The 24,257-nt window shown below is 35.1% G+C and overlaps 2 protein-coding genes across 10 annotated transcripts; one reads left to right on the top strand and one right to left on the bottom strand.

The window, feature by feature from the left end:
- The first annotated feature begins 89 nt into the window (after window positions 1-89).
- Window positions 90-8,467, top strand: LCBK1 (long-chain base (LCB) kinase 1). 5 transcript variants are annotated; one of them, XM_086655725.1, is made up of 9 exons: window positions 90-133; window positions 1,864-2,422; window positions 2,520-2,882; window positions 3,587-3,680; window positions 3,768-3,805; window positions 4,633-4,779; window positions 5,713-5,812; window positions 6,574-7,514; window positions 7,923-8,467. In XM_086655725.1, exons 2-9 carry the CDS (start codon window positions 2,000-2,002, stop codon window positions 8,070-8,072), a joined length of 2,256 nt encoding a protein of 751 aa, XP_086511851.1. In that variant the 5' UTR covers window positions 90-133; window positions 1,864-1,999; the 3' UTR covers window positions 8,073-8,467. The 5 variants fall into 5 exon arrangements, with proteins under 5 accessions (XP_086511851.1, XP_086511848.1, XP_086511850.1 ...); XM_086655722.1 differs by having other exon boundaries at window positions 1,816-2,422; XM_086655724.1 differs by having other exon boundaries at window positions 90-259.
- Window positions 8,468-17,837: 9,370 nt separating this feature from the next.
- GTL1 (GT-2-like 1) lies at window positions 17,838-23,616 on the bottom strand. Of its 5 annotated transcripts, none has more exons than XM_086655713.1 (4): window positions 22,922-23,616; window positions 21,778-22,720; window positions 18,892-20,608; window positions 17,838-18,792 (listed from the first exon to the last, which is right to left on the bottom strand). In XM_086655713.1, the coding sequence occupies exons 2-4, from the start codon at window positions 22,206-22,208 to the stop codon at window positions 18,493-18,495; spliced, it is 2,448 nt and encodes an 815-aa protein (XP_086511839.1). In that variant the 5' UTR covers window positions 22,209-22,720; window positions 22,922-23,616; the 3' UTR covers window positions 17,838-18,492. The 5 variants fall into 5 exon arrangements, with proteins under 5 accessions (XP_086511839.1, XP_086511840.1, XP_086511843.1 ...); XM_086655714.1 differs by having other exon boundaries at window positions 22,912-23,052; XM_086655717.1 differs by having other exon boundaries at window positions 17,838-18,821; window positions 22,922-22,987.
- Window positions 23,617-24,257: the final 641 nt, after the last annotated feature.

The raw sequence follows: 24,257 nt of genomic DNA, 5'->3' as shown, positions 1-24,257 counted from the left end.
TCTCATCCGACCTTGTTTTTTTCTCTCTCTTCTTTTTGGTAGTGGTATTGTTGGTGGTGGTACATGAGTACAACATATCTCTGAGGAAGGAAAGGTGTTCGTTCATTCATCATCGCTAGGGTTTTCTTTTCAGGTATTTTTTTATCTCGAGGCGATCTGATCTTTTAGTTTTAGCAGAAGCCCAGATTTTGGATGAGATTTTTGGTTTCATTCCACCACTGATTTCTTCTTCCCAGATATTGCCTTTCCCTTTTTAGAGGTTCGTTGTTTTTCCTCTTCGAATTTTTTTTTTTTTTTTTTTTTAATTTTTTGTGTATAATTTGAGAAATCAAATAAACCTAGATTATAATTTCAATTAAATTTCTTTTGATTTGGTGAAATTTTTGATTAGTTGTTGATCTGATATTCTGATCTGTGTATTTTGTAAAATGATGATGATTTTGGAGCTCTGGATTTGCAGAGATCTATGACTGTTAATTGCTGAAGAAATACTTTTCAAGATTATTTGAATTTAATAGTATTAGATTTTGATTTTGATTGAAAATGAATTGATGATATCGAGAAGTAGCTTAGGTTTTTTTTTCTTCTTTTAGACGTTTAATGTTCTGATTTCTCTTCTTTTGTTTCATCATACTGTTTGTGGAACACTCTTTAACAATTTAATTCCAGTCAAACATTTCTGACATGGGTTGGTAAGGAATTTATCATCTCAAAAAGGTAGATAAATTAGCTACCTGCGTCTACTTGAGCTCTTAAGTAAGCAGATACTCTGATGAACTAAACCCCTCCTAAACCATCTCTCTCTCTCTCTCTCTCTCTCTCTCTCTCTCTTCACTTTCTTGAACTTGAGCTTCGGAAGAGCTCTAGAAGGAATGAACCCTGTGGAGAAATGAACTTCTCTTAATCATAATAGTGCATTTTAGGTGATGGGGATGATTAGTGGTTAGTTTCAAGCCGAGTTTTAATTGTAGCTCAGAAACACTACAGTTTAGGTGCAGATAAGTCATCTTCAGTAAATTTATGCTCAAGATTCCTTTTTTTTTTCTTCTCTCATAATATTACAAAATCCTATCTTAGATAGGACGCCTAGGTGCGAAAGTGCTGTAGTAGTCCCACAAGCTCAAAGCATTTATTATTATTTGCTTCTAATTACTAAAGGTTTTTGGTGAAGATATTGTAATTGAGCTTCTGATCAGGATTTTTTTTTTCGTAACTGAATATAACATTTTAGACAGATTTCATTTGTGTTTTGTATACTGTAATTGTATAGACTAATCAAATTTTGGTTGTAATTTAGAAGGATTATAAACGTACAAGTATATGCGAGCATAGGTTTTGCCGGTTGATGTGGCCAGAATGGGTTTATGTATTTTATAGTTAGGTATAATTCTAATGGAGTACAAAAGTATTGTGTTTATCCAAGGGATTCAAACGTAAGATGTGAATGAATGTACATAATGGTGTCTTAGTTACTAGTTAGTACCTTGCCATTTTCCACATTGAAAATATTAGGTTTTTAGGTGTGGTAAGGAGTTGATGGACTCCCTTGTTTATTCCCGTCTCTCCAGTTTCTACTATTATTATTTTCTGTATAATACATATTTACTTATGAGAAGAAAAGAGTGTGTTAGGTGGGTTCATACTTCAGCTTCCATTTGAAAGAGTCTGTATGGTTTATGATTGCAATTTCGTTTCATAAGCATGTTCAATTTTGTATAGAATGTATATGAAATTGATGCTTGCCTATTCTTCCTTGAAAGAACTTAATTTTCGTTACCTTGCTTCACATTTGTTTTATCTATTTTTATTTCTCAGTGTTTCCTCTGGAGTAAGATCATTATATCGACCCTTCCCTTGAACCAGGATCGGGCGCGGAACTACTATGCTAGTATTTGGACTGTCGTCTGCATGTTTTTCTTTTTTCCAGCTTGTATGAGGCCAATATTATCAATAGTATTGTGGTTCGTAGACTCTGGTTAGTTTGTGATAGTGAACAGACATGCAGAAGAGTGGCAATCTTCCCCAAAATATTAGTTCTTTGAGGGTGATGCCGCAGCAATCTCTCCGTCGTCTCAGCAGTAGGTGTTCTCAAATAGCGACTGGCCAGCTCTCTTCCCCGGTTGTCTTTCCTGAAAAACGTAGCAAAGTGAAGTCTACAAGACAAAATGAGGCTCATGTTGCCATTGATGATCCGGAGAAACTGAAGGCCCAAGACCACAGGATTGACATAGGAGATGAGAAGTCTGATTTATTGGGTTATGAAGTTTTTTCTGGGAAGCTGGTTCTGGAAAAAAGTGGAACTAACTTAAGTGATGTGAAGGCATCTACTGAAACCACAAACCAAGAAGCAAGTGATGCTAAACTTACAAGCAAGGCATTAATTTGGGGATCTCATATGCTGTCCTTGGAGGATGTGATTTCTGTAAGTTTCTTGAAGTCATACTGGCTTTCCTTGTTGTGAAATAATTTTGTGGCTAAAGAGCCTGAACGGGCCTTGATGCTGTTCTTCATTTTGGCAGGTAACATATAAATTGGGTCTCAGACTCTTTACTGTGCACTCATACCCAGTAAGAAAGGGGTCATGTGGTCTTCAATGTTTTGTGAAACCTCGAAGGAGTAGAAAGGACTATCGGTTCTTGGCTTCTAGCCCTGAAGAAGCTCATCAATGGGTTAGTGGGTTTGCAGAGCAACAGTGTTTTGTGAATTGTTTACCTCATCCTATGGTTTCTTCAAAGGAGGCTTCTAACACAATTACTAGTGATTTTCTGCCTGAGTATATTAGATGTAAAAGTCCACCTACAATGCTTGTGATACTAAATCCACGATCTGGACGTGGTCGCTCGAGCAAAGTTTTTCACACCAAAGTAGAACCCATATTTAAGGTCGGTGGCATCTGTTCTGATGCTTTTTTTTTTCACTTTATTTCAACAATTGATCATCTTTGTTTGTATTAGATGTAATAGTCCTTTTACATCTAATGTTTTGTTAACAGTACATCCGATGTTTCTTCCCTTATAATTTTGGGATAGAAACTTTTTTATGGCCGATTGATAATTCACTCGTGAGTCTCGAAAGGCTGTTGACTATCACATCTAACAGAAGATATAGTTTCTGACTTGACTCAGCATCCACCTCGGCTGATTAATGTGGGTGCTAGATTCTATTGTAATGAATGCTTATTAGCATCCATCGTGCCTAGTCCATCGCTTTGACAACATAGCCGCACTAGGAAAACCTCCAATTCTAAATGATCCTTCAGCATCATCTTTTAAGTTTGTAGGAGTTTAGGACCCTCGAGAGGATGTGATATTTTGTCACAAGATTCCACCTGAGTAGCAACCCTGGGAAGCCAAATAATTCTTATAGAGATGATTCCAGCACTCATCATCTGGTTTCTTTTGAGTAGGCTTTGACTGTCCCTTTACTCTTAGAAGCATCAGTTGCCTAATGCTTTCAACAAATGTGTGCTCTCTTACTTGAATTATGTTATTTTACTTCAATCTGAGAGCATCATTGTAAGCAAAATAATTTAGCATTTATGGCAATAATATGTTGTAATTTATATCAAATTTTCAATGCTGGACAGCTTGCGGGGTTCAAGATGGAAGTTGTAAAAACAACCTCTGCCGGCCATGCTAGAAAGCTTGCTTCAAGTGTTGACTTCAGTACATGTCCTGATGGTAGTGCTATATCATTGTGTTTTCAAGTATTTTGTTTATTTTACGCTATCTGGCTTAAATTAATTTCTTTCCTTCTATTTCTTCCAGGAATTATATGTGTTGGAGGCGATGGGATTGTTAATGAGGTCGGTGCCCATTTTTTCTAACGTCATGTTCGTAGTTTATTATTTTGGTGTAGCATATAAATTAACAGTTTCTCATGTATATATGTATGTTTTCAACTATCCAAATTATGGTTCCTTATTTGCACATTATATTCTGCACTACTGTGTTGTAAATTGTGTACATCAGTAGAGAAGCACAAGGTATCTATTATTTTGTTAACAATGGGTGAATCCATGAACCTTATGGGGTATGTCATTCCACATTCCTCTTTGGGGAAATTTTTTTGTTTTAATATCTTTATACGTTTAATTATACTGCTAACTTTGATTGGTTCAACAATTCTAGTTTGAAATTCTATTGTTTTTGAGAGTTGAATTATGATGGAAAAAGAAAACTGCAACATGATGATTTGAATAATTAATTTCAATGACATATGTTGTAGTTGTGAACATGTAATGGATAGAGTAAATCATCTTGATTCACGATTTGGATATTATTTCATCGTCTTAATTGATTGGAATACAATGGTTGTGGGTTGGGGAGGATAGTCAAACTTGAAGTTTTTATTCTTTTTATGCAATGGTGGGCTAAGGATATTTTATTTATGTGTAAAAATGTAGTGCCGGCATGTTGCAGAGTCATCTCATGATACTGATAATCTGTTACTGTTTTTAGGTTCCTAGTCTTTGTAGTGGTTTTCATGCTTGGTTCAGATATCTGTTGGATACGAATGTGGAGCTTACTTTTCCCGTCAATGAGTTTAAACGTTTCAGTTCCTGTGTCTTGTATCTTGTGTATCTCATTTATCTAAAGTTCTAAACTCCATTTGTGTTTTTCGGCTGTGTAGGTTTTGAATGGTCTACTCAATAGAAATGACCAGAAGGAAGGAATTTCAATTCCAATCGGCATTATTCCTGCTGGTTCTGATAATTCACTAGTTTGGACAGTTCTGGGAGTTAGAGATCCCATTTCAGCTGCAATAGCTATTGTGAAGGTACCTTTTATCATCAATTCTTGTAAACCTTTTCATTTAGCTCTCACTATTCTATTGCAAAAGTAGTATATGCGTGGGAAGTATGTAATTGTCATTGCTCTTCATTGACTGACTAGCTAATTATTTCATCTCTCCCTCAAACCTCTTCTTGACTTTTTTGTTTTTTAGAAAACTGAATTGATCTAGTTATTAGGCAATGGAGGCTTTAGTCTATTGAACCGAAACACACCCACGCCCACACACAAAGTTAATGGTGTCTTCAGACTGCAGTCTAGAATGTCTCCATTACGAAATTACGATTTAATTCATGTAATTACTGTATGAATATGGCTTGTACCTGTAAATCATTTAAGATACTTGATTTGATCAAAACTGGGTTAAGATGAACAGTATTTTTTCCCCCATGCAACCAAGATGTAGTCCACTCCAAGATTTTGAAAATGTACAGCCTCTCTTTCACAACTTTCTGTCACAACGACTTCAATGAAGCCGTAGCTTATGCCCCATTGAAGTTAAAAGCCTGTATGTTTACTGGGTTGGGAGTTTAGGACTGTTAGGATTTTAGGACCTGTATTCATTAAATATTCCACATATGGCGAGTGTGCTTGTTGTTTACATTGAACCAGACATGTCTAATTGTGTATCCTCCAGAAGCTAATTGGAAATCTGCTGCTCTCTCTTAAATAGTCTTATTTTGTATAGAAGGGATGATTGATACAACTTACAAGATGAATAGTATAATTCCCTATCCAGCTATCCAAGTGAGAGTTATAGTTTCTTCTAGAAACAGTTTAGGATTGTCCGAACATGTCAATTAAATAGTCCATTTTCTAAACCTTTTAGGCCCCTTAAATTTTTTTTTTGTCATAGTAGGAGGTTTCTGATTGTATAGTTCTGTGTAGCTTTAACGGTTGGTGTTTTTGTTGGTCTCAGGGTGGTCTTACAGCTACAGATGTTTTTGCTGTTGAGTGGATACAAACTGGTGTTATCCACTTCGGGATGACTGTTTCGTACTTCGGTTTTATCAGTGATGGTATGTTCTCCTAGCCAGGAACCTGCTATATTGATGCAATTGGTTGTCTGTGTAACTTTTAGCAATGCTATCATAAATTTCCTCTAATTTATGTTCTGACTATCCTAAAATCCGTTCTTAGCTAATTCTGTCAGTGTCACGACTGCATCTCATGTTTGTAAGAATTTCGTTGATGTTCTCTATCTAACTATCCATATCTGTCTTTTTCATCTGACTAATCGACTTTTATGATCCACTAGGGTAAATTATTTTGGAACTCTAGTTATTTCAGGATTTATAGTAACTGGTACCACTGGATTTGATGTTATAATCTTGAAGTACTTCAGAGAACGCAAGTGGTGGTATCATAACAAGATTCAGTTGCCATTTCCCACAACATTAAACCTTTCATTTCTCAAAACTTCAGGTCTTGTGCATAATAGGTCCGGAGTCTTCTCCCAAATTGATTCTAAGAGAACTAGATAATAGTAGCGTTTTGATGGTCTTATCCAATAAGCACATCCAAATCCGTCAAACGTACTTTTTGTTTAATAAAATCCTAATCTTTGCATATAATGTTTACTTTCTGTGGACCCGTTGCTTGTCAGACATAATTTGTCAGCCAACGTATGTTACCCCTAGCTATATTCTTTAAGGAGACTGTTTGATAATATCGTGAGTTTCAGCCTTCTGGATCTGACTTCCCATGTTGAGATGCATTTATGTCTCGCAGTTTCATCCTTCTAACTGCTATTGATATGCATTTTCTAACTTTGTTGCAGTATTAGAACTATCTGAGAAATATCAGAAGCGCTTTGGTCCACTACGATATTTCGTTGCTGGTGTTCTAAAGTTTTTATGCTTGCCGAAGTACAGCTTTGAACTGGAATACCTTCCTGCATCCAAAGAGGACACAGAAGGAAAAGTATCACCAGATCATAACCCACTTGATATGTCAGATCTCTACACCGATATTATGAGAAGATCAAGCAAAGATGGTCTTCCTAGAGCTTCGAGTTTATCGAGTATCGATTCAATGATGAGCCCTAGTCATATATCTGGAGACTTGGATACAACTAGCACACATGCAAGCACCGAGCCATCTGACTATGTACGTGGCCTTGATCCGAAGACTAAACGCCTTTCATCTGGGAGAAGTAATAATGCAATGACAGAAAGAGAAGAAGTTGTTCATCCTCAGATGCCATTATCGACAACTCCGAACTGGCCAAGAACCAGATCCAAATCCAGGGCAGACAAATGGTCCGGCTTAACCACCACATATGATCCGACTAGATCTTCTTGGGGAAATACAGCACCGAATGACAAGGAAGATATTTCTTCAACAATGTCTGATCCAGGTCCAATATGGGATGCTGAGCCAAAGTGGGATACTGAACCAAACTGGAACGTGGAAAAACCTATTGAGCTGCCGGGCCCGCCAGATGATCCGGAGCTAGGGGTAGTAAAGGAAGACGTCCCCAGGTACGAAGAGAATTGGGTGAGCTCAAAAGGCCACTTTATCGGTGTTCTAGTATGCAATCATTCATGCAAGACCGTCCAAAGTTTAAGTTCTCAAGTTATTGCACCAAAAGCTGAACCAGATGACAACACTTTGGATCTTCTATTAGTGCGTGGGAGTGGACGACTGAGGTTGTTGAGATTTCTCTTACGTTTACAGTTAGGCCGACACCTTACACTGCCGTATGTGGAATATATCAAGGTATAGTTATGTCATTCTGCTTTATATAAAATGCAATGAAGGCTTGATATGCCTTTTTTTTCTCTCTCTCCTTATTTCATCTAGGAAATTCCAATCACTATTTCTAGTCTCTTTGACTACTCACTGCAATAATTTTAACCTCTAGGATTGTAAAACAGACTTTTATGAGTTATGTGAGTAAAACTGCAAGTGATAGGAGTTTGGCTTTCTTTCCCCTAGAATTTTTACCAAGAGTTTGACTTAAAAGCTGATCCAGCGTCTTCCTAAGCACATACTTTATCAGTTGTTTCATGAAAATGTCAATAATGTAGATTGAAGGTACAGACTATGACATTCCTTCAGTAAGACTGTGAGTAAAATTCTTAAGTAATGAAAGCACTCCCTAAGAATTTGATTGTGTTTGAACAGGTGAAGTCAGTAAGAATCAAGCCAGGCAAAGGTACCCGAAGTGGGTGTGGAATCGATGGTGAACTTTTTCCACTAAATGGGCAAGTAATCTCTTCGTTGCTTCCTGAACAATGCAGACTGATTGGTCATCCACCTAGCTGTCGCATATAAGATCTCGATTCTAAACCTCGGTTGAATTTTTTTGTCGAGGTTCTGTTGTTTCTCTGTCCCCCATTTTGTGTTCTATTTCCATTTCTAGTCACCCTTATATAATGTATGCTAGCTAATGGAAAACTTAGAGCATTCATATACTGAAAGATATGCTTCTCCTGTTTCGGGATTTCATTACCTTTTGATCCTATATCCTCCATGGTGCTTCAGAGGTTCTTGTAAATTTATGTGAGAGATATTGCAGTCTCGGTCTAATGAGCTTTTTCTGGTCTTTTTTTTTTCGGTTTGCTGCTGCCTCCTGTCTGCTCCAATTGTATTGGGATATCCTTGGATTGATTGTTGGATTGTTTTCTTGATATATAATATAATGTATTGTAAAAAAGAATTTGAGGAAAGGATTTCGTGTTATATCTTAAATCTATCATAGTTCTCTATCATAATTTTATGTTACTAGAGATGAAGCTATCGAGTAGGGAACATGGAGAGGAAGTAAAAAAAATGGGAAAAAAGAACTAGTAAAGAACTCAATGCAGTAGAATATTTGGTCTCATAATAAGTTTGTGGTGAAAACTATTCGATACGACACAAATTTTAGTTAGTATTGAGGCCTCTTGGGTAGTATCGAATAGTTTTCACCGCTCTTCTGCATGCGATAAAACTTGACTTCATGGATCTAATATTGGAAAGAACTTGTCCACAAAAATAAATCTCGAGCACAATAGAGTTTGGCAATAACTCAGGCTCCCAACTGCTTTCTTTTTGTTTTTGACCTTCCTTTTAATCTTCCAGTCACTTCAGCTTAATTCCCATTCCTTTTTGTCCTTCAACTTGGCTATGGAAAAGCAAAATCATCACTTCCACAACTAGAGATTTAAAAGTACTAGATAGACTTCACTAATAAGAGAAGCTACTAAGTTTTGTTTCATGGACACAATATTATGGGCATTATACTTTTTTTTTCCCCTTCACTATATGCCCATATCAAATTTTGTATAACTTTATTCTCTTTCTTATCTACCTATTGTCTATTGACAGCCTTTTTCCCCATCACCTATTGCATCAACTACTCAATTGTTATCGTTGCCGTTTATCTTAATTGTTTTTAATAGTACATCTTTTTATCTATGTTTCTTTTTATTATCTACTTGAGTGATGGTAAGAACTACTTCCACCAATACGCCTATAACAAAAGAGAATTTATCAATAAAAGGAAACAACGGTGCAAACTCTCAACTTGTCGGATAATTATAGTGTGTTTCTCACTTGATGAGTTTAGATGTCCTAAAACGCCATATTATGGCGTTCCTTCCGTTGTCTTACTTCAAATTCATAAGTCAAACATAAGAACAACATGTCTTTGGCTCCACAGAATTGTCACATGAATTTTTCCCGCAGGTTATGAATTTCCCCACCCGATGAGTTCTTTATGTATCATCTAAAACATCACATTGTAGTAGTTATTTGGCCGAAGTAATTCTATAAATTTCAAACTCCTCTCTATATATTGGTTTATGAAACATAGGGAGCTCATGAAAACAAATCTCATAATAAAAGGAATCAATTAGGCTGTCAACCCCATTTACAAAAGCTTAAAATACAGACCTATTAAAGGTTTGTCAAATGATAAGGTGGTAAAAGATATCTCAACTTACTTTCCCCACTACCAAGCTTTTCCTTTTTATATCCATTTTCTCTCTTCTTTTTTCCTAAAAGAACCTTAACCCTAAGTATCATTAAATGTTCCTAATTTGTTCATAATGTTTAATGATTTTAGGTTTGATGATTTGATGTGATGTAAGGGTTTTGTTGAGTAGTGGAGTTTAGGGTATTTGAGATCTTAAGAAATTAATATAGAACAAAGTTCTTTTCCACTTGTTTATATTACATGATTGTGCATGACTTGGTATTCAACTTTTAAATTATTAGATTCCCAAACTACCATTATCTCCATGTGCAGGAAGTTTTCTAAGCTAAGCAAAGTAACAGAGTGGATGGTATCAAAATTTTGAAAAAGATATAAAAATAAAAACAATCAAAGTAGAAACCTTGTTTTGTTTGATTGAAGATAGTAGTTTTCATTAGTAGTTAAATAGTTTAAGATTTAAAGTTAGGGCTCCAATTTGGAGTTTTAATAAGTCTGTGTTCGAGTTAAGGAATATGTTTTCTAGAAGTGTGTCTATTTTTACGTTTCATGAAAGTAATTTTGTATTTTTGTAGCAGAAACTAAAATTATCGTTTCTATGCGAATCAAATACACAATTATCCAGCTTCTTATTATTTGTAAAGTATTTCATAAGTAATTTGTAATTTATGCACCCAACGTAAATAGAGCGTTAAAATGAAAATGAATTCTATTGAAGTTGCTACCAAATTTCTTTCGGAAATACATATTTAATTAAATAAATCTTATGGTTTACTTTTTTATATATATTTTTATGAAATAAAACTGGTGCGATGTCTCATATACGACATTATTAAATTTTCTGGCCCAGAAATAATTAAAATTAAATAATGGACTAGAAAGTAAAAAAAAAAAGAGGAGATGTTAACTCTACGCCGCAGCACATGCATTATATTAATTTTTAGGGTTAAGCTTTTAACCCGGCAAATGTGACACATACTCTGTTCTTAATCATAGACCTAACCACTTTCCATGTGCATATCTTTAATTACATATACACTACAATTAATTAAAGAAAAATTAAAAACTTATTTTAGTGGAATTGATGGAATAAAACTATCAAAAGTACAAAAGAGACCAAAATAACTAGGTTTTTTTTGTGAACTAGTTATTGTGAAAAAAGATAACAGGTATTACGACAATAAACTTTTCACAATTTAGTACGAATTGTATTAAACTTACTTAATACATGTATTTGCTTTAGTGATGTGAACATATGAAATTTTAGGAGTGAAATTCCTAGGCAATATCACAAAAGTATATATTTGATTAGATCGTGAAGATGATATAAAACTATATTAGGATTTAGGGCCGATCTGTAATTGCTTATTATTTAAATATACTAGTTTATTCATTATTTGTGACATTTATTTACTCTTCTTCAATGTAAATATTTGCTTTTGAATTTTCTTATTTTCATTAACTTTTTTTTTTGAAATCATTGAAACCCTTTTCATTCATAAGTGATTAAATCACTGATTTACATGGATAATTGGTAATTCCTCTATGTTCAGCGACATGAGAGTTACATAAGTAAATTCTAAGAACTTCGAATGTAAAGTACCTCATGAGGTGAGAGAACTTGGACTAGACTTTAACGAAAAAGATAGAAAAAAGATGAAAGGATCCTAAAGATCACGAATAAAAGGACCCTAAAGGTCAACAAAATATTAAATAACACAAACATAAAGAAAAAACTAATTTAAATCCTTGTCGCTTTCGCTGGAAAACCGTCATTGTCGCCGGAAACTGTCGCCGGAAAACCGTTGTCATCACCGGAAAACCGCCACCACCATAGAAAAAACCGCCGTCATCATCGGAAGACATAATTAACTCAACGAGTCAATTCCTTCTTCTTTGTTACTGATGAAAACGATTCCTTGTTCTTGCAACCCAGATCTGATGATGATGAAATTGAAGTTAATGGACTGTCTTCTTCATATTTTCATTGAATTGATCAGTAATTGTTTCTTGTTAATGGATAACTGTCTTCTTCATATTTTCATTAACTTGGACTTGAGTAATCTTTTACTAATCAATAGGTGCAAGAAAGATGAAATTTAAACTTGTCCATTGCATGTTATGAGTGTTTGAGTCCGACTCGAATATTGATAGAAAGGTCCACTCTTCTTACTTATTTAGAAGAAGGGTATACTAGGGTATGTGTTCGGCATAATCACATGTACCCATCTTAAGAACCCTAGATAAAAATAGAAGAGAGAAAGATGTCGAAAATGAATGGTAATAGTACTATTTTTGAGTGTTGGGGGATATGATACTTGGGAGAGATGGTAGTAAACATGTTATTGACCTTTTGTTTTCTTTGGTTAGAGGGATTTGGACCACGTCCACATGTAAAAGAGAATCATTTAATGAACTTTAACTCTTATCATTCATTCACAACTTCAATAGATAAACCCACATTACCCACCAAATTAAAATCCCGGCCCATCTCATTCCTCATTCCTCATTCATTCATATAAAGAGTGAGGAAGAGAGATCAAGTAGTGTTTAGTTTTTCTCTTTTTGAAAAGGGAAAGTGTTTCTTTTTTTGAATGGGGTAAGTAAAGGCAAAAGGATTTGTACTATCTATGAGTTGTATAGAAGAATAAAATCAAGCTTCTAAAAAAAAACTTTCTATCTAAATGTCAAGTAGAAACCATCAGAAAGGCTCAAGAGACTAAGGAAGCTAGTTAAGAAGTGTGTGTATGGGTTCTAATATAAAGATCTCATTTTAAGCTACTAATGTGTCACATAAAAACATATGAAACAAAAATATTATGTGTAAACTATAGCAACTCCGAAAAATTTGAGTTAGTGTGGAAGGTTGTTAGAGTTCGTCAGCATATTATTGATACTCCCATAATACGTTTCTTGGAACATTTTTGTTTACCGAGTCCATAAGAAATCAAATTAGTGAATTGTGGAAAATAAACCTGTAATGGAATTAGTTGAGCTACCTCCTCAAGTTTCAAATCATGTTCTTGATGCTTCAATTTTTTTTGACGAAGAGTTAATGCTTCAATTATTCTTATTTTTTTTACATGTTCTTTGTGGGTTTTCAAAATCATAATAACTAGTTTTCATTTTACATTTTTTTTTGTACCTTTCAATGGTATTATGGTTGCTCTTGTTTCATTCACACTTATAAGGATCAATAATATGTTTTTTTCATAACATATAGTACTATTATATAGACATAAGCTCTACCGTTATTACACGTAATTATGAATAACGAACTAGTAAAATTGGTAAATGCATCTCCTCATGTCTAGCTTTTAGATTAAAAATCAAATTTTGTGGACATATAATCACAATTTGTTAGTCATTTTTCACTCTTTCCTTGTATGTCAATTTTCTTCACAAGAAAACAAAATTTATTTAACCTAATTAACATGCTAATTCTAAACTTACGTGCACTCAAGGACCATTCTAATTACTTGTCAAATATTCTTACTTACCATGTTATAAGATTCCTCAAATAATTTGGAAAAATGTTAAACAAACGTATGAAAAACTGTCAAAATCGGCAAGAGTCTGAAATTTGTATTAGTGATACCACTCATATATATCAGGGCCGGCCCAAGTGTATATGAGGCCCCAAGCGAAATAAAAAATTGGAACCCCGGACTCATACAATCGATATTAGAAAAAATTTAAACAATGCAAACGGTAGGAATCGAACTCTTGCCCTTTTATCCAAGATCTACACTCTTTACCACTAAGCTACGCCTTAAATTATACTTGAAATTAGTTTAAAGTATAACTAATTTTTTGAAAGTTATATACGAAATAAGAAACATGAGACCCTTGATTATTTGGGATCCAAAGAGACAACTTTGGTGGCTTTGGTCACGGGCCACCTCTACATTTATTGTCGATAATAATGAATCTATACAGAACATATCACGACACTGTATTAGATCTGAAGTTTTTCTGATATATTAAATAGTTAGTGTAATGTTATCTTAGCCATTTGAAGTTTTGTTGATATGTTTAGAAAGAACAGTTAGATGATTTTGTGTTAGTGTGCCAGACGTTTTATTCTCAATTGCTTATAAATCTTGCTCGTTTTCCCTAGATTCCATTTATATGTATCTTTTGAAATAAGTTTAGATTAAATTTATCTTTGACAATAATATAGATGTCGTGATAGTATAAAATAAATCATAATCTCTCTTAGTTAATAGTGTCATCAAGGTTTTGGGGGAACATTTACTTTTCTAGTGGACAGTGGACACAATAGGAAGAGTATCTTTTCACCATAATATGATACCTAGCTAGAGAAATCTATTTCCTTCCTAATTAAATAAGTGTAAACAAAGTGTATACATAATTTTTTTTTTCCTCTATTCGAAATTATTGCATTTAAATAACTAAATTTGGTTTTTATTCTTTTTACCTAGTTACTCTATTTACTAAAATGAGAAAAAGACAAGAGAGAGAGTAAAAGAAGGGGAGGGTATGGGAATTTGGGGGGTCATGTGAAAGGGGGGCTATAATAAAACTGAAACACAAGCACATGGGAAGTGGGTGTGGAAATGGAAAAGAGTTTTTCCTAAAACAACTGGATTTATTGCCACATCATATTTCCTCTTTTACGTGTATAAATTTCACAAATGAAAACAACTATTATTTGGGTTATTTTTTTTTTTTGTTGAAACATTATTGGAACATTATTTGGGTAGTTTCTCTTCCTCCAAAATCACATGTTCAATCACTCTCAGGTTCAATACACACTATAAATGCAATTCATACTATTAGTCATTTGTGTTAAAAGTTATAAAGGAAGTAAAAGTAGGAAGACATTTTCGTGCTGGTTAGAATAGTTTTAGATCTTTTCGTTTGATTAATTTTTGTCTTTTAGTGAAAATGAGTCATCAAGTTAAGAATTTTGTCAAAGACTTCGTACATGTAGCACTCCCGTTACTTTTAAGAAATATCTTATATTTCCTACTAAATAGAACGTGGAGTTTATTTATCTCTCCGAATCTTGTCCGTTTGTCGGTTAAAGAAGTGGACAAAATATCGTCATAAGAGTATTTGTTCTATCACGCCACCTTGGCGTTTCAACTATGACAAGAATTATAGTCCTGAAAATAATCATGAAATAAGATTTTATTAATATTCATACCATTTTCAGCTAATTTTATTTGTTTTTCTACTACAAATAGAACACGACGTATAGTTATAGTTGATTTCTTGTATCCATACAATAACTCAATCTCATAAATCATTATAGTTTATAAAGACGTATGTTGTCAAAAAAACAGACTTTTCTGTCACAAATACGATTCCAGATTTACATGGAATTTAGATTTCGTTTAGATATTTCCACGATATCTAAGACTAAAAGAGATCGATAAATATTGGAGCGTGAAACGAGCAAAAGGACACTGACAGACAACATTAAGTAATGATCCCAAAAAAACTTAATGTTTTATTTAAGTTCACTGAAATCCTTGAAATTCGATATGTACGACTTTTAATTAACATAATCATGATTGATTAAATAAAATATAAGTTCTGAATTCGAGTTAATCTAACGCTTTTGTTCATAGTAAGTCTGCATCATTTTGAAAATACAAATGGAAAAAATATCAACAAACCGAGAAAGATTCTTGTCTAATATATGTAACGGTGCTTAAATAATATAAACAAAACTAGTTAGTTAATTAATTATTCAATTAAACTTTACTTAATTAGATAAAAGAATCACTTGAGGGTTACTAATAATTTATTAAATTGAATTCAATAAATAAAACTTTTAACGTTATCCCTATATATAGAAAAATAAAATGCTAGACATCAAAATTTACAAAGAAAGTGATGATTGAGACAATTTATCCTAAATCCATTCGAATGTTATGAATGAGAGAGATAGCCTTCTAGAGGGAGAGAGAAAAATATCTAGAGTCGATGAAGTTTGTGGTGGTGTAAGAGGAGTGTGATGTACCGTTAGTACTCAACCAACGTCACCGAAAAATAGAATAAAATTCTGATAATTCAATTTTTACAGATTTTAGAGGAATAACAAATTTTCAGACTTTCTAATTTTCTCTATTTCTAGAGAAACTTGTGACCCACCTCTCACTCGAGAAACAGTACTTTCTAATCAAATACGTCCATAATTATATCATATTTTAAAAATAAACGTAGTGTTTATTCCGTCTTTTTTACTCGTTCTCCATTATTGGTCTTTTTAAAAAATATGTCTATTATTTCAGGCTCGTCTATTCACTATATTTAACAAAAAAAAAAGATATTTTTAAAAAATTTGTTTCAACAATATTTTTATTGGGAACTAAACAACAGAAAAATAAAACTATTTCTCAAATCATTTCAATCCAATAATATTATTAAAAAATATATTTGTTGATATTTGGCCTCCACATCAAATTCCAGCTACACATAGACCATTTTTTTCTAGCATTGAATGGTCTTTTTTTGTTTTTGTATTTGAAAGGAAACTGGCAAAAATAACAGAACCCCACCATTCTTCATTTTTAACAGTGGTGTGGAAGAAGACCTATCCACCATCTAGGGGTGGGAATCGGGCGGGTTCGGACGGGCTCGGGCAATATAGAGTCGGGCTCGGGCGGATCGGGCACGAGTATGTCTAGCCCGCGTGTAAGTGTCGGGCGGATCGGGCCGGACAGAAGTCTCCATATCAGGGCCTGTAGCCCGCCCGAGCCCGCCTGCCCGAGCGGGCTCCGTCGGACTCGGGCCGGACGGGCTCGGGTAATTTTACTTAAAAAAATATTTTTAAAAAAAATAAGAAAAACCCTAAGTTCCAAAAACCCTAAGTTCCAAGTTCATTCACAAGAAAAGTTACCCATCTCTTCAATCACCAATTTTCTTCAATAATCATATTGGTTCATCTCTCATCAACCACCCATTTTCTTTAATAGTCACTCTTGCCATCATCCATCTCTATTTTCAATCATCATGTTTTCACTCATTCATTTATTTCATTGTGGTACCAAGCACTAGGTTACAAAAACCATAAGACATGAAAAATGAGACTGAACATCTACCAAGAAACATACTGTAATTTGTTAACTTTAAATCTCAAAATGATGGGGAGATTTTGTTGTAAAACAAGCTATGAATAAAAAACAACCACAACAAAAAACAAAATAATCATCATCAATCACATAAATAGTTACATCTCATTACATATCATCATCATCTATCTTAAATCAAGATTTATTTTACAACCTATAACATCTTAGAAAACAAGAAACAACATATAACATAGGTTTAATGGAGTTTTGGGGTGATGGTTTAATGGTTCTTCCATTATTATAAATCCGAAAGTTGTTATATCTATTTGAGTTAGAGAGAAGGAGGAGGAGAGAGACAGAGAGAGGCGGAAGGAGACAGAGAGAACTAGAGAGGCGGAGAGAGACAGAGAGAGGCGGAAGGAGACAGAGAGAACTAGAGAGGCGGAGAGAGACAGAGAGAGGCGGAGAGAGACAGAGAAAACTAAAGAGGGAGAGAGAAAGATGAAGAGAGAAAGGCATTTAGGTTTCTTTCTAGGGTTTCTGTTTTGTGAGTTTTTATAAGAGGTAAAGGGTAACTCACACACGGGCTCGGGTATCGGGTTGGCATCGGGCTTGGGTATCGGGCTCGGGTACCGGGCGGGTTTATCGGGCCGGGAATCGGATTTGAATCCCTGACCGAGCCCGGCCCTATAAGCCCGAGCCATCGGGCCGGGTAGGTCCGGCTCGGGTAGAAACCGGGCTGCGGGTCTAAACGGTCCGGGCGGATCGGGCCGGATCCCGGGTTCCCGGACCGTTTTCCCACCCCTACCACCATCCCCTTTCCCCTTTGTCCCCACTTACCCTCTCCATAATTCACTCTCTATACAGTAACTGCCTCCTCTCTCTCTCTCTCTTTTCTTTCTCTCTCTAAAAATTAACATGTCAGTAATAGAAGAGAGAGAAAGAGAAGTGGAGACCACTGTTACCATTATCAAAGACTAAAACAATAGTAGCCCAGGCAATAAAACAGAGACAAAATTAAAAACAGTAAAATTATTAATCACAATTCAAAAAGAAAAAAAATTATAAAACAAATGATAATGATAACCATAAAAGTATATTAAAGAAAAAAAAAAGAGAATAAATTGTTGATACATACATTAAAAATAAAACCAAGTAAAGATAAAAAAAAAAAAAAACCCAATTTTGATCTCTCTCTCTCTGTCTGCTTCAAAATGAACACCATTAAAGAACTGGGTTTTCTCTGATAAACTGCTTGAACAAAAAGCTTATTCCTGTTCTATTAATAATAATAATCACTCTCAAATTCAGTACTTTAATTTTCTTTTTTTTAAGAACTGAAATTTGAATCCTTATTAATTCAACAACAAATTTAATCAAATTAAAATAAATATCAAAAGGGGTAGAAGCAAATCCCTTTTAATAAATTAACAAGAAAAAAAAAAGAAAGAGAAAAGAAGAATTTGATGAAACTAGAAATTAAAAAACATAAACTGGGTGATTTAAGGAATTGAAATTTAAGATGGGTTTTTAGGCTTTTGCTTCGATCCTATTCGAAGTTGTCTAACCTGATTGATCTCATGACTCTTTTATCATAGATTTTGGTGTTCATCTCATGTCTGGACACTTAGGTACATATGGTACATTCTGGTGGTGGTGGTGGGGATGGTGGGTGGTGGTGGTGGAGGAGGAAGAAGAATAAGAGAGATTGAATTCATAAAAGTTAAAGATTTTACTGAACCATAGCCAAGAAGGAGCTAGCTGTTGTAGTAGTAGTATTTCCACCTCCATTAGAAGAGCTAGTATTCTGTCTGTTTTGAAATTCAATCTTGTAATTCATTTTAGTATCTTCTTGATCTGCATCTTCTGTATCTTCATCATCATCATCTTCATCCATATCATTTTCATCATCTTCTTCTTCATCTTGATCTAAATTGGATTCTTCTTGTCTCAATTTATAACCCATTACCAATTGTTGATGATTATGGTGTTGGTTTCTTTGTTCCATTAACTCCTTCATAATGTCTTCTGGCTTCAATACAAAAACAATAATCAATCTACCTGCATACCCATTATCAATATCAAAATCAAAATATTAGACAAACAACTTATTTTCCTTAGCAATACTTACTTTCTTTAATCCTTCATTACTTTCATTGTTGTTTGATTTCTTGTTATCAGAAGAAGGTGGTGGTGGTGGTTGTTGTGGTTGTGGTTGTGGAGGAGCAGCCATGATTGCCGGTACATTCGCCGGATTTGTTCCAGATTCAATTGATTGTTCTTGTTTAGAATGATTTCCACCATGTAATTTTTGACGATAAAGAGCATCTAATTGATGAAAATAAGGACAAGTTTTAGCATCTTCAGGGCGTTTCTTGTTGCTTTCTTTAACTTTCTTGAAATATTTATTGATGTTTTCCCATTTTTCTTTGCATCTTTTAGGGTTTCTATTGTAACCCATTCTTTGCATTCCAGATGAAATCTCTTCCCATAATGGACCTTTTGGTCCTGCTTCTTGATACCTCGCTTCAAGTTCACTTCTCAGTTTAATTAGAGCAAGAACTTCTTGTTTAGGCCATCTTGATGAACTTGAATCAAATCCACTTCCACCACCACCACCACTAGTAGTAGTAATTATTCCCATTTCTGGTGCTGGTGGATGTTGTTGTTCTGGAACAGCAACAATTACATGATCTGTTGATGATGGTTGATGATGATGATGAGTGATTATTACTTCCCTGTTATGTTGAATTTGTTGGTGGTGCTGTGATGGTGGTGGTGGTGGTGGTGGTGGTGCCACCGCTGCCGGTGGTGTTTTAGGTGGAATTGATTGATGGGTAGTCTGTGTCGGTTGTTGTTGTTGAGGTGGCGGTGGTGGTTGTTGTTGTTGTTGCGGTGCCGGTGGTGGTGGTGCTGTTGCCGGAATAATACCAATAGGATGAGGTAATTGAATAGTCTGACCAGTAATTTTTTGAAGAAAAGCAATAACAGCAGCATCTCTAGAAGCAGAAATAGCTCGTTCTTGAGCCATGATTTCATGTTCTCTTGTTAATCTAGCCATTTCTTGACGTTTCCAAGCTTCTTCTCTAATCATTCTATCTTGTTCTCTTTTCTCAATTGTTTCTAAAAATCTCTGTTGCATTGATTCTTGTTTCTCCATTACTTGTTTCATTAATCCTTGAAAGAAATTCATCATTTTCCTACTAGTACCACCACTTCCTCCTCCTCCTCCTACCCTTGATGATGATGATTCTCTCTTCCTTTTTTTAATATTAATTTGATCTCCTTGTTGTTGTTCTAAATCATCATCTGAATCAGAATCAGATTCACCAGAAGAAGATGAAGTATTAGAGGAGAAGCTAATCCCCACCATCCCACTACCACCACCACCGGCGGCGGCGGTGGAGCCGGAGATTCCAGTCGGTGGCTGCGGCTGTGGGGGTGGTATTAAATTTTGGTAATCTGATCTGGGTATCCCGCCGATCTGGGTGGTGGTGTTGGTTGGGGCGGCGGAATCTGAAGTAGGAGGTTGAATTCTTCCAGATGATGATGAACCCACCATCCCAATCCCCATAGAAACAACAGGCGGCGGCAGAGAAGGTGGAGTGACTGACAGATCTGGTGGTGGTTGTGCTAAAACAGATGAGGTGTTGGTGGTGGTGGGAGTGGCGGCGCTAGGGGTGGTAGTAGAAGTATGAAGAGCTTCAAGTTGTGTGAAAAATCTATAACTTTTGCCGTCTTGACGACCGGCCCGGCCTTCTTTGGTTCTTTTGTAATATTTATGAACGTTCTCGAACTTCTCTTTGCATTTCTTAGCACTCCTATTATACCCAAGCTCACCAAGTTTTCTGCACAATCAACAATTTAGTCTCAAATAAGGCAAACTTTTTTCAAAATATATTACTAAAAAAGTAATAATTTAATTAAATTATTTTAAAGAAAAAGACATAAATATAAATAATTATCAATATAGAGAGAGAGAGAGAAAGAGATTGAGTAGAGAGAGAAAGATGAAAAAAAAAAAATATATTGTTGTGAGTTGCTTTGGCTTTCCTTTTTCCTCCCCTTAAAGCCCACTCAATCCTCTAACTTAAACTCAATGGTAATCTTATCATCATCATCATCATCAAAATGGATCTAAATTTTTTATTTATTAAATTATGTTTCTTTTTTTGGTTGAAAAAAGTAAAGGGTTTGCTTGTAATCAAGAAAATCAAAAGGAAAAAAAAAACATAAATTGAGAAATATATATCAATCTTTTTTTGGCCCATGCATTAAGAATGAATATATCAAAAAAAGAAAATAAATTGAGGGTTATGAAAATTAAAATAAATAAATGAAATAGTTTTAGAGAGTAAATAATTTGGGGATTGGTTGAGAGTGGATGGAGTGGATCTGCAAGAGGGACTCTTTCCCAATTGAGAATGAAAAAGATGCCGCACTCGTGATTTTCTCTTTCTCTCTCTCTCTCTCTCTAGCTCCATTCTTAGAGAGAGAGAGAAAGAAAGACCCCTAGAGAGAGAAAGAGAGAGAGAGAGAGAGGAAGTATGATTCTCTCATAGAAACTATAAGAGTTTGTTAACAGTCTCATAATCCGTATAGTACGAATAAGAAGAGAGAAGCTCTAGTTAGCTCTCTTCATTCTCTCTCTCTCTAAAATTATATGAATTTGGTTGGGTAAGGGTATCTTCCATTTTCCAATTAAGCTCCTACCCTACTGAATAGTCACCTTCCTACCTAGCTTAGCTACCTCCCCACAATTCAACCGATTTAGATCTGATAATTTCAATATAAAAAAACACCCATAATTCTAACTCTAATAATTCCACATTTGCATAATTGAATGAAATGGGATTGTTATTAGAGATAGAAAAGAGTGAATTATGACAACCCAAGAACCAAATTGTTGAAAATGCAACTCTAGATACCTAATTGGTGAACTGGGTATCCATTATTGATATGTGAAGATTGAGCTTTATGAAGAAGAAGAAGAAGATGAATATTTTTTTTTTTTTACCTGGAAACATCATCCCAAAGAGGACCTTTAAGAGTGGCATCACGAAAAGCAATATCCATTTCAGACCTAATTTTTAAAAGAGCTATAGTTTCTTGACGTGGCCATCGATTACCACCACCTGTAGATCCTCTCTCTCCTTCATCACCACCAAGTCCATCCTCATCTGTAAAACCACCACCACCACCTGATCCATGACCACCCACCAATTCTTCAAAATTCCCAGATGTATTATGATGAGGTACAACTGCCCCAGGTGGTCTACTACTTATCGGAGACGCCGTTTCTACCATACCGGCACCCGTTGCTGGATCGCCGGATTTCTGTTGTCTCTGTAATTGCTGTTGTAAGTGAACTGAGCTAGTAGTGGTGGTGGTAGTGAAAGAAGAATTCATCTCCGGTGACACCCCATATTGGGACCCTCCTTGCTGCATAACTTTTTATCACTATAATTCAAAGAGAAAGGAACAACAAAACCCTCTCTTTCTCTCTCTCTCTTATCTTTTGAATTTTACTACTAGTATACTGGTGTACTAGTATTAGTAGTACTGGTAGAGTAGTGGTAGTATGAGAGGAGATTCTTCAACACCAAAAATTTTGATTCTTGTATTAGCTAATTGGAACTAATACTAGTAATATAATTCCTTTGTAATAGTATCCCTTTATTTTCTCTCTTCTTTCTCTCTCTAACTATTGAGAAAAAGGAAGAGAGAGGGAGAAGAGAAGTGGGTAGTAGTAAGAGAAGAAATTATGAAAGATAGAAATCATCAATTGAAGTTGAAGAAGAAGAAGAAGAGAAGAAGAAGATGGGAAGTGAAAAAGATGGGAGAGACAACTGGAAAGATAGAATAAATGAAAAAGAAAAGTAAGAGAGAATTCCTACAAGTGAGTGCTGCCTGGCTGATTAATTAAAATCAGTTTATTTTATTTATTTTGATTTTCTCCCCTACAAATCAAATAACAAAAGAAAATTATTAATGATCAAAATAACATGCTAGCTAGAAGAGCTGAAAATAATTCATTAAATTGGTGATAGAAACTAGAGAGAGAGAGAGAGAAAATGAAGGTGAAAATAAAAAGAGGTAAAACAAAAGGGATCATCAATTAAACAACACATACAAAAACATTACAGTTCACCTCAACTCACCTTCACGCCTCCTCCTCTTGCTTTCTCTCTATGTCTCTCTTACCACCCATTTTGCTTGGTTGGGTTAACACTTAAGATTGGAATCTTCTTTCTCTCTCTCTCTCTCTCCAAAATTTAATTTAACTATGGTTAATTTTAACCTAACCCAAGACGCTCTTTAGAGTAAAATACTAGGGTACCCAAAGTCAAAGCCGATTCAGGTGAAAAATCAGAAATAAACCGCTTTGATTTCATTTCAGAGTCAATTCTTTCTGAATTTGTGTATAAGATCTTAAGAAAATCTTAACCTTTAATTTCATTTTTTTTTCCATTCAAATGAGTCTACATTTTTGGTAGCTCCATCATCGCTCTTAAGTAAATACTCTTAATTGACCGATTCATCTGATGATAGAGATTAGGTAAGTAAACAATGTTATTTTCTTAATAATCATGACTAAGAATTAATTAGAGTAAAAAAATAAGTTAATTACTGTTTTATTAGAAACCCTGCTAAATCTGAAACCCCATATAAAACATTTAGACAATAAAAATGAGTTCAAAATTATTAAAGTAAAAAAATGATGTTTAGAGAGGAATTAAGAGAGAGAGAGAGAGAGAAATAGTGAAGAGGTAACAGCAGACAACAATACAATGAAACAGCTGTAGAGTGGGACCCAGTATTTTGTAGAGAGAGAGAGAGAGAATGAGAGAGGGGCAGAGGGAGGGAGGGGGTGGTGGGGGGGTTTTGGAACGTGCCGGGCGACTATCGCGGATCCCACAAGCCCCCAACTGCCAGCCTTCCCCACCCATGCCGGAACCTTGCCACGTCTACATTTTTATTCCAACACTAACGCATGTGGGCCATCTAAAGGCCGTATAGCCCTTGGCTAAGGGACATTCTAAAAAGATTGGGGCATACAAAATTCTAGGGGTGGAAAAACTTTGTACATTCTACCGGAAAGAGAAATATTGTTTCGCCGGAAAATAGGGGGCGGCCTCGGCGTGAAAGTTGTCGTGATAGGTTCTCATTGTTCCAGGTGTTTTTTTCTTCATATGTTCGAACCAATTGAAGTTGGCATTAGTTTTCAGGATGAGTTAGGGCTCATTTTTTGGGCAAACAAGATTTTTGTTAAGAAAATTACTGTTGAAATTTTTTTTTACTCCAACCTTCACCACACTTCTTCTCTTTACATTGACAATTTAAACAAGTTGCTTCGGGAAAAGAAGTCTTCTTTTTCAATCCCTCCTACAATCATCTCCGACTACTACCACCACTTTTCTATCTATTTCACTTTTTTCTCTTCCTGTTTGCCCAATCTTGCACTCTATTTCCTTCTCTCTTTATGTCTCTTCTCTA

Source organism: Eschscholzia californica, unplaced genomic scaffold (genome assembly GCF_041429995.1).
Source record: "Eschscholzia californica isolate CP2 unplaced genomic scaffold, dmEscCali1.0.p SCAF_1, whole genome shotgun sequence".
NCBI classification, from domain to species: Eukaryota; Viridiplantae; Streptophyta; class Magnoliopsida; order Ranunculales; family Papaveraceae; genus Eschscholzia; species Eschscholzia californica.
The sequence above is the reverse complement of the archived record's forward strand: the minus strand, read 5'-3'. Positions and strand labels throughout refer to the sequence as shown.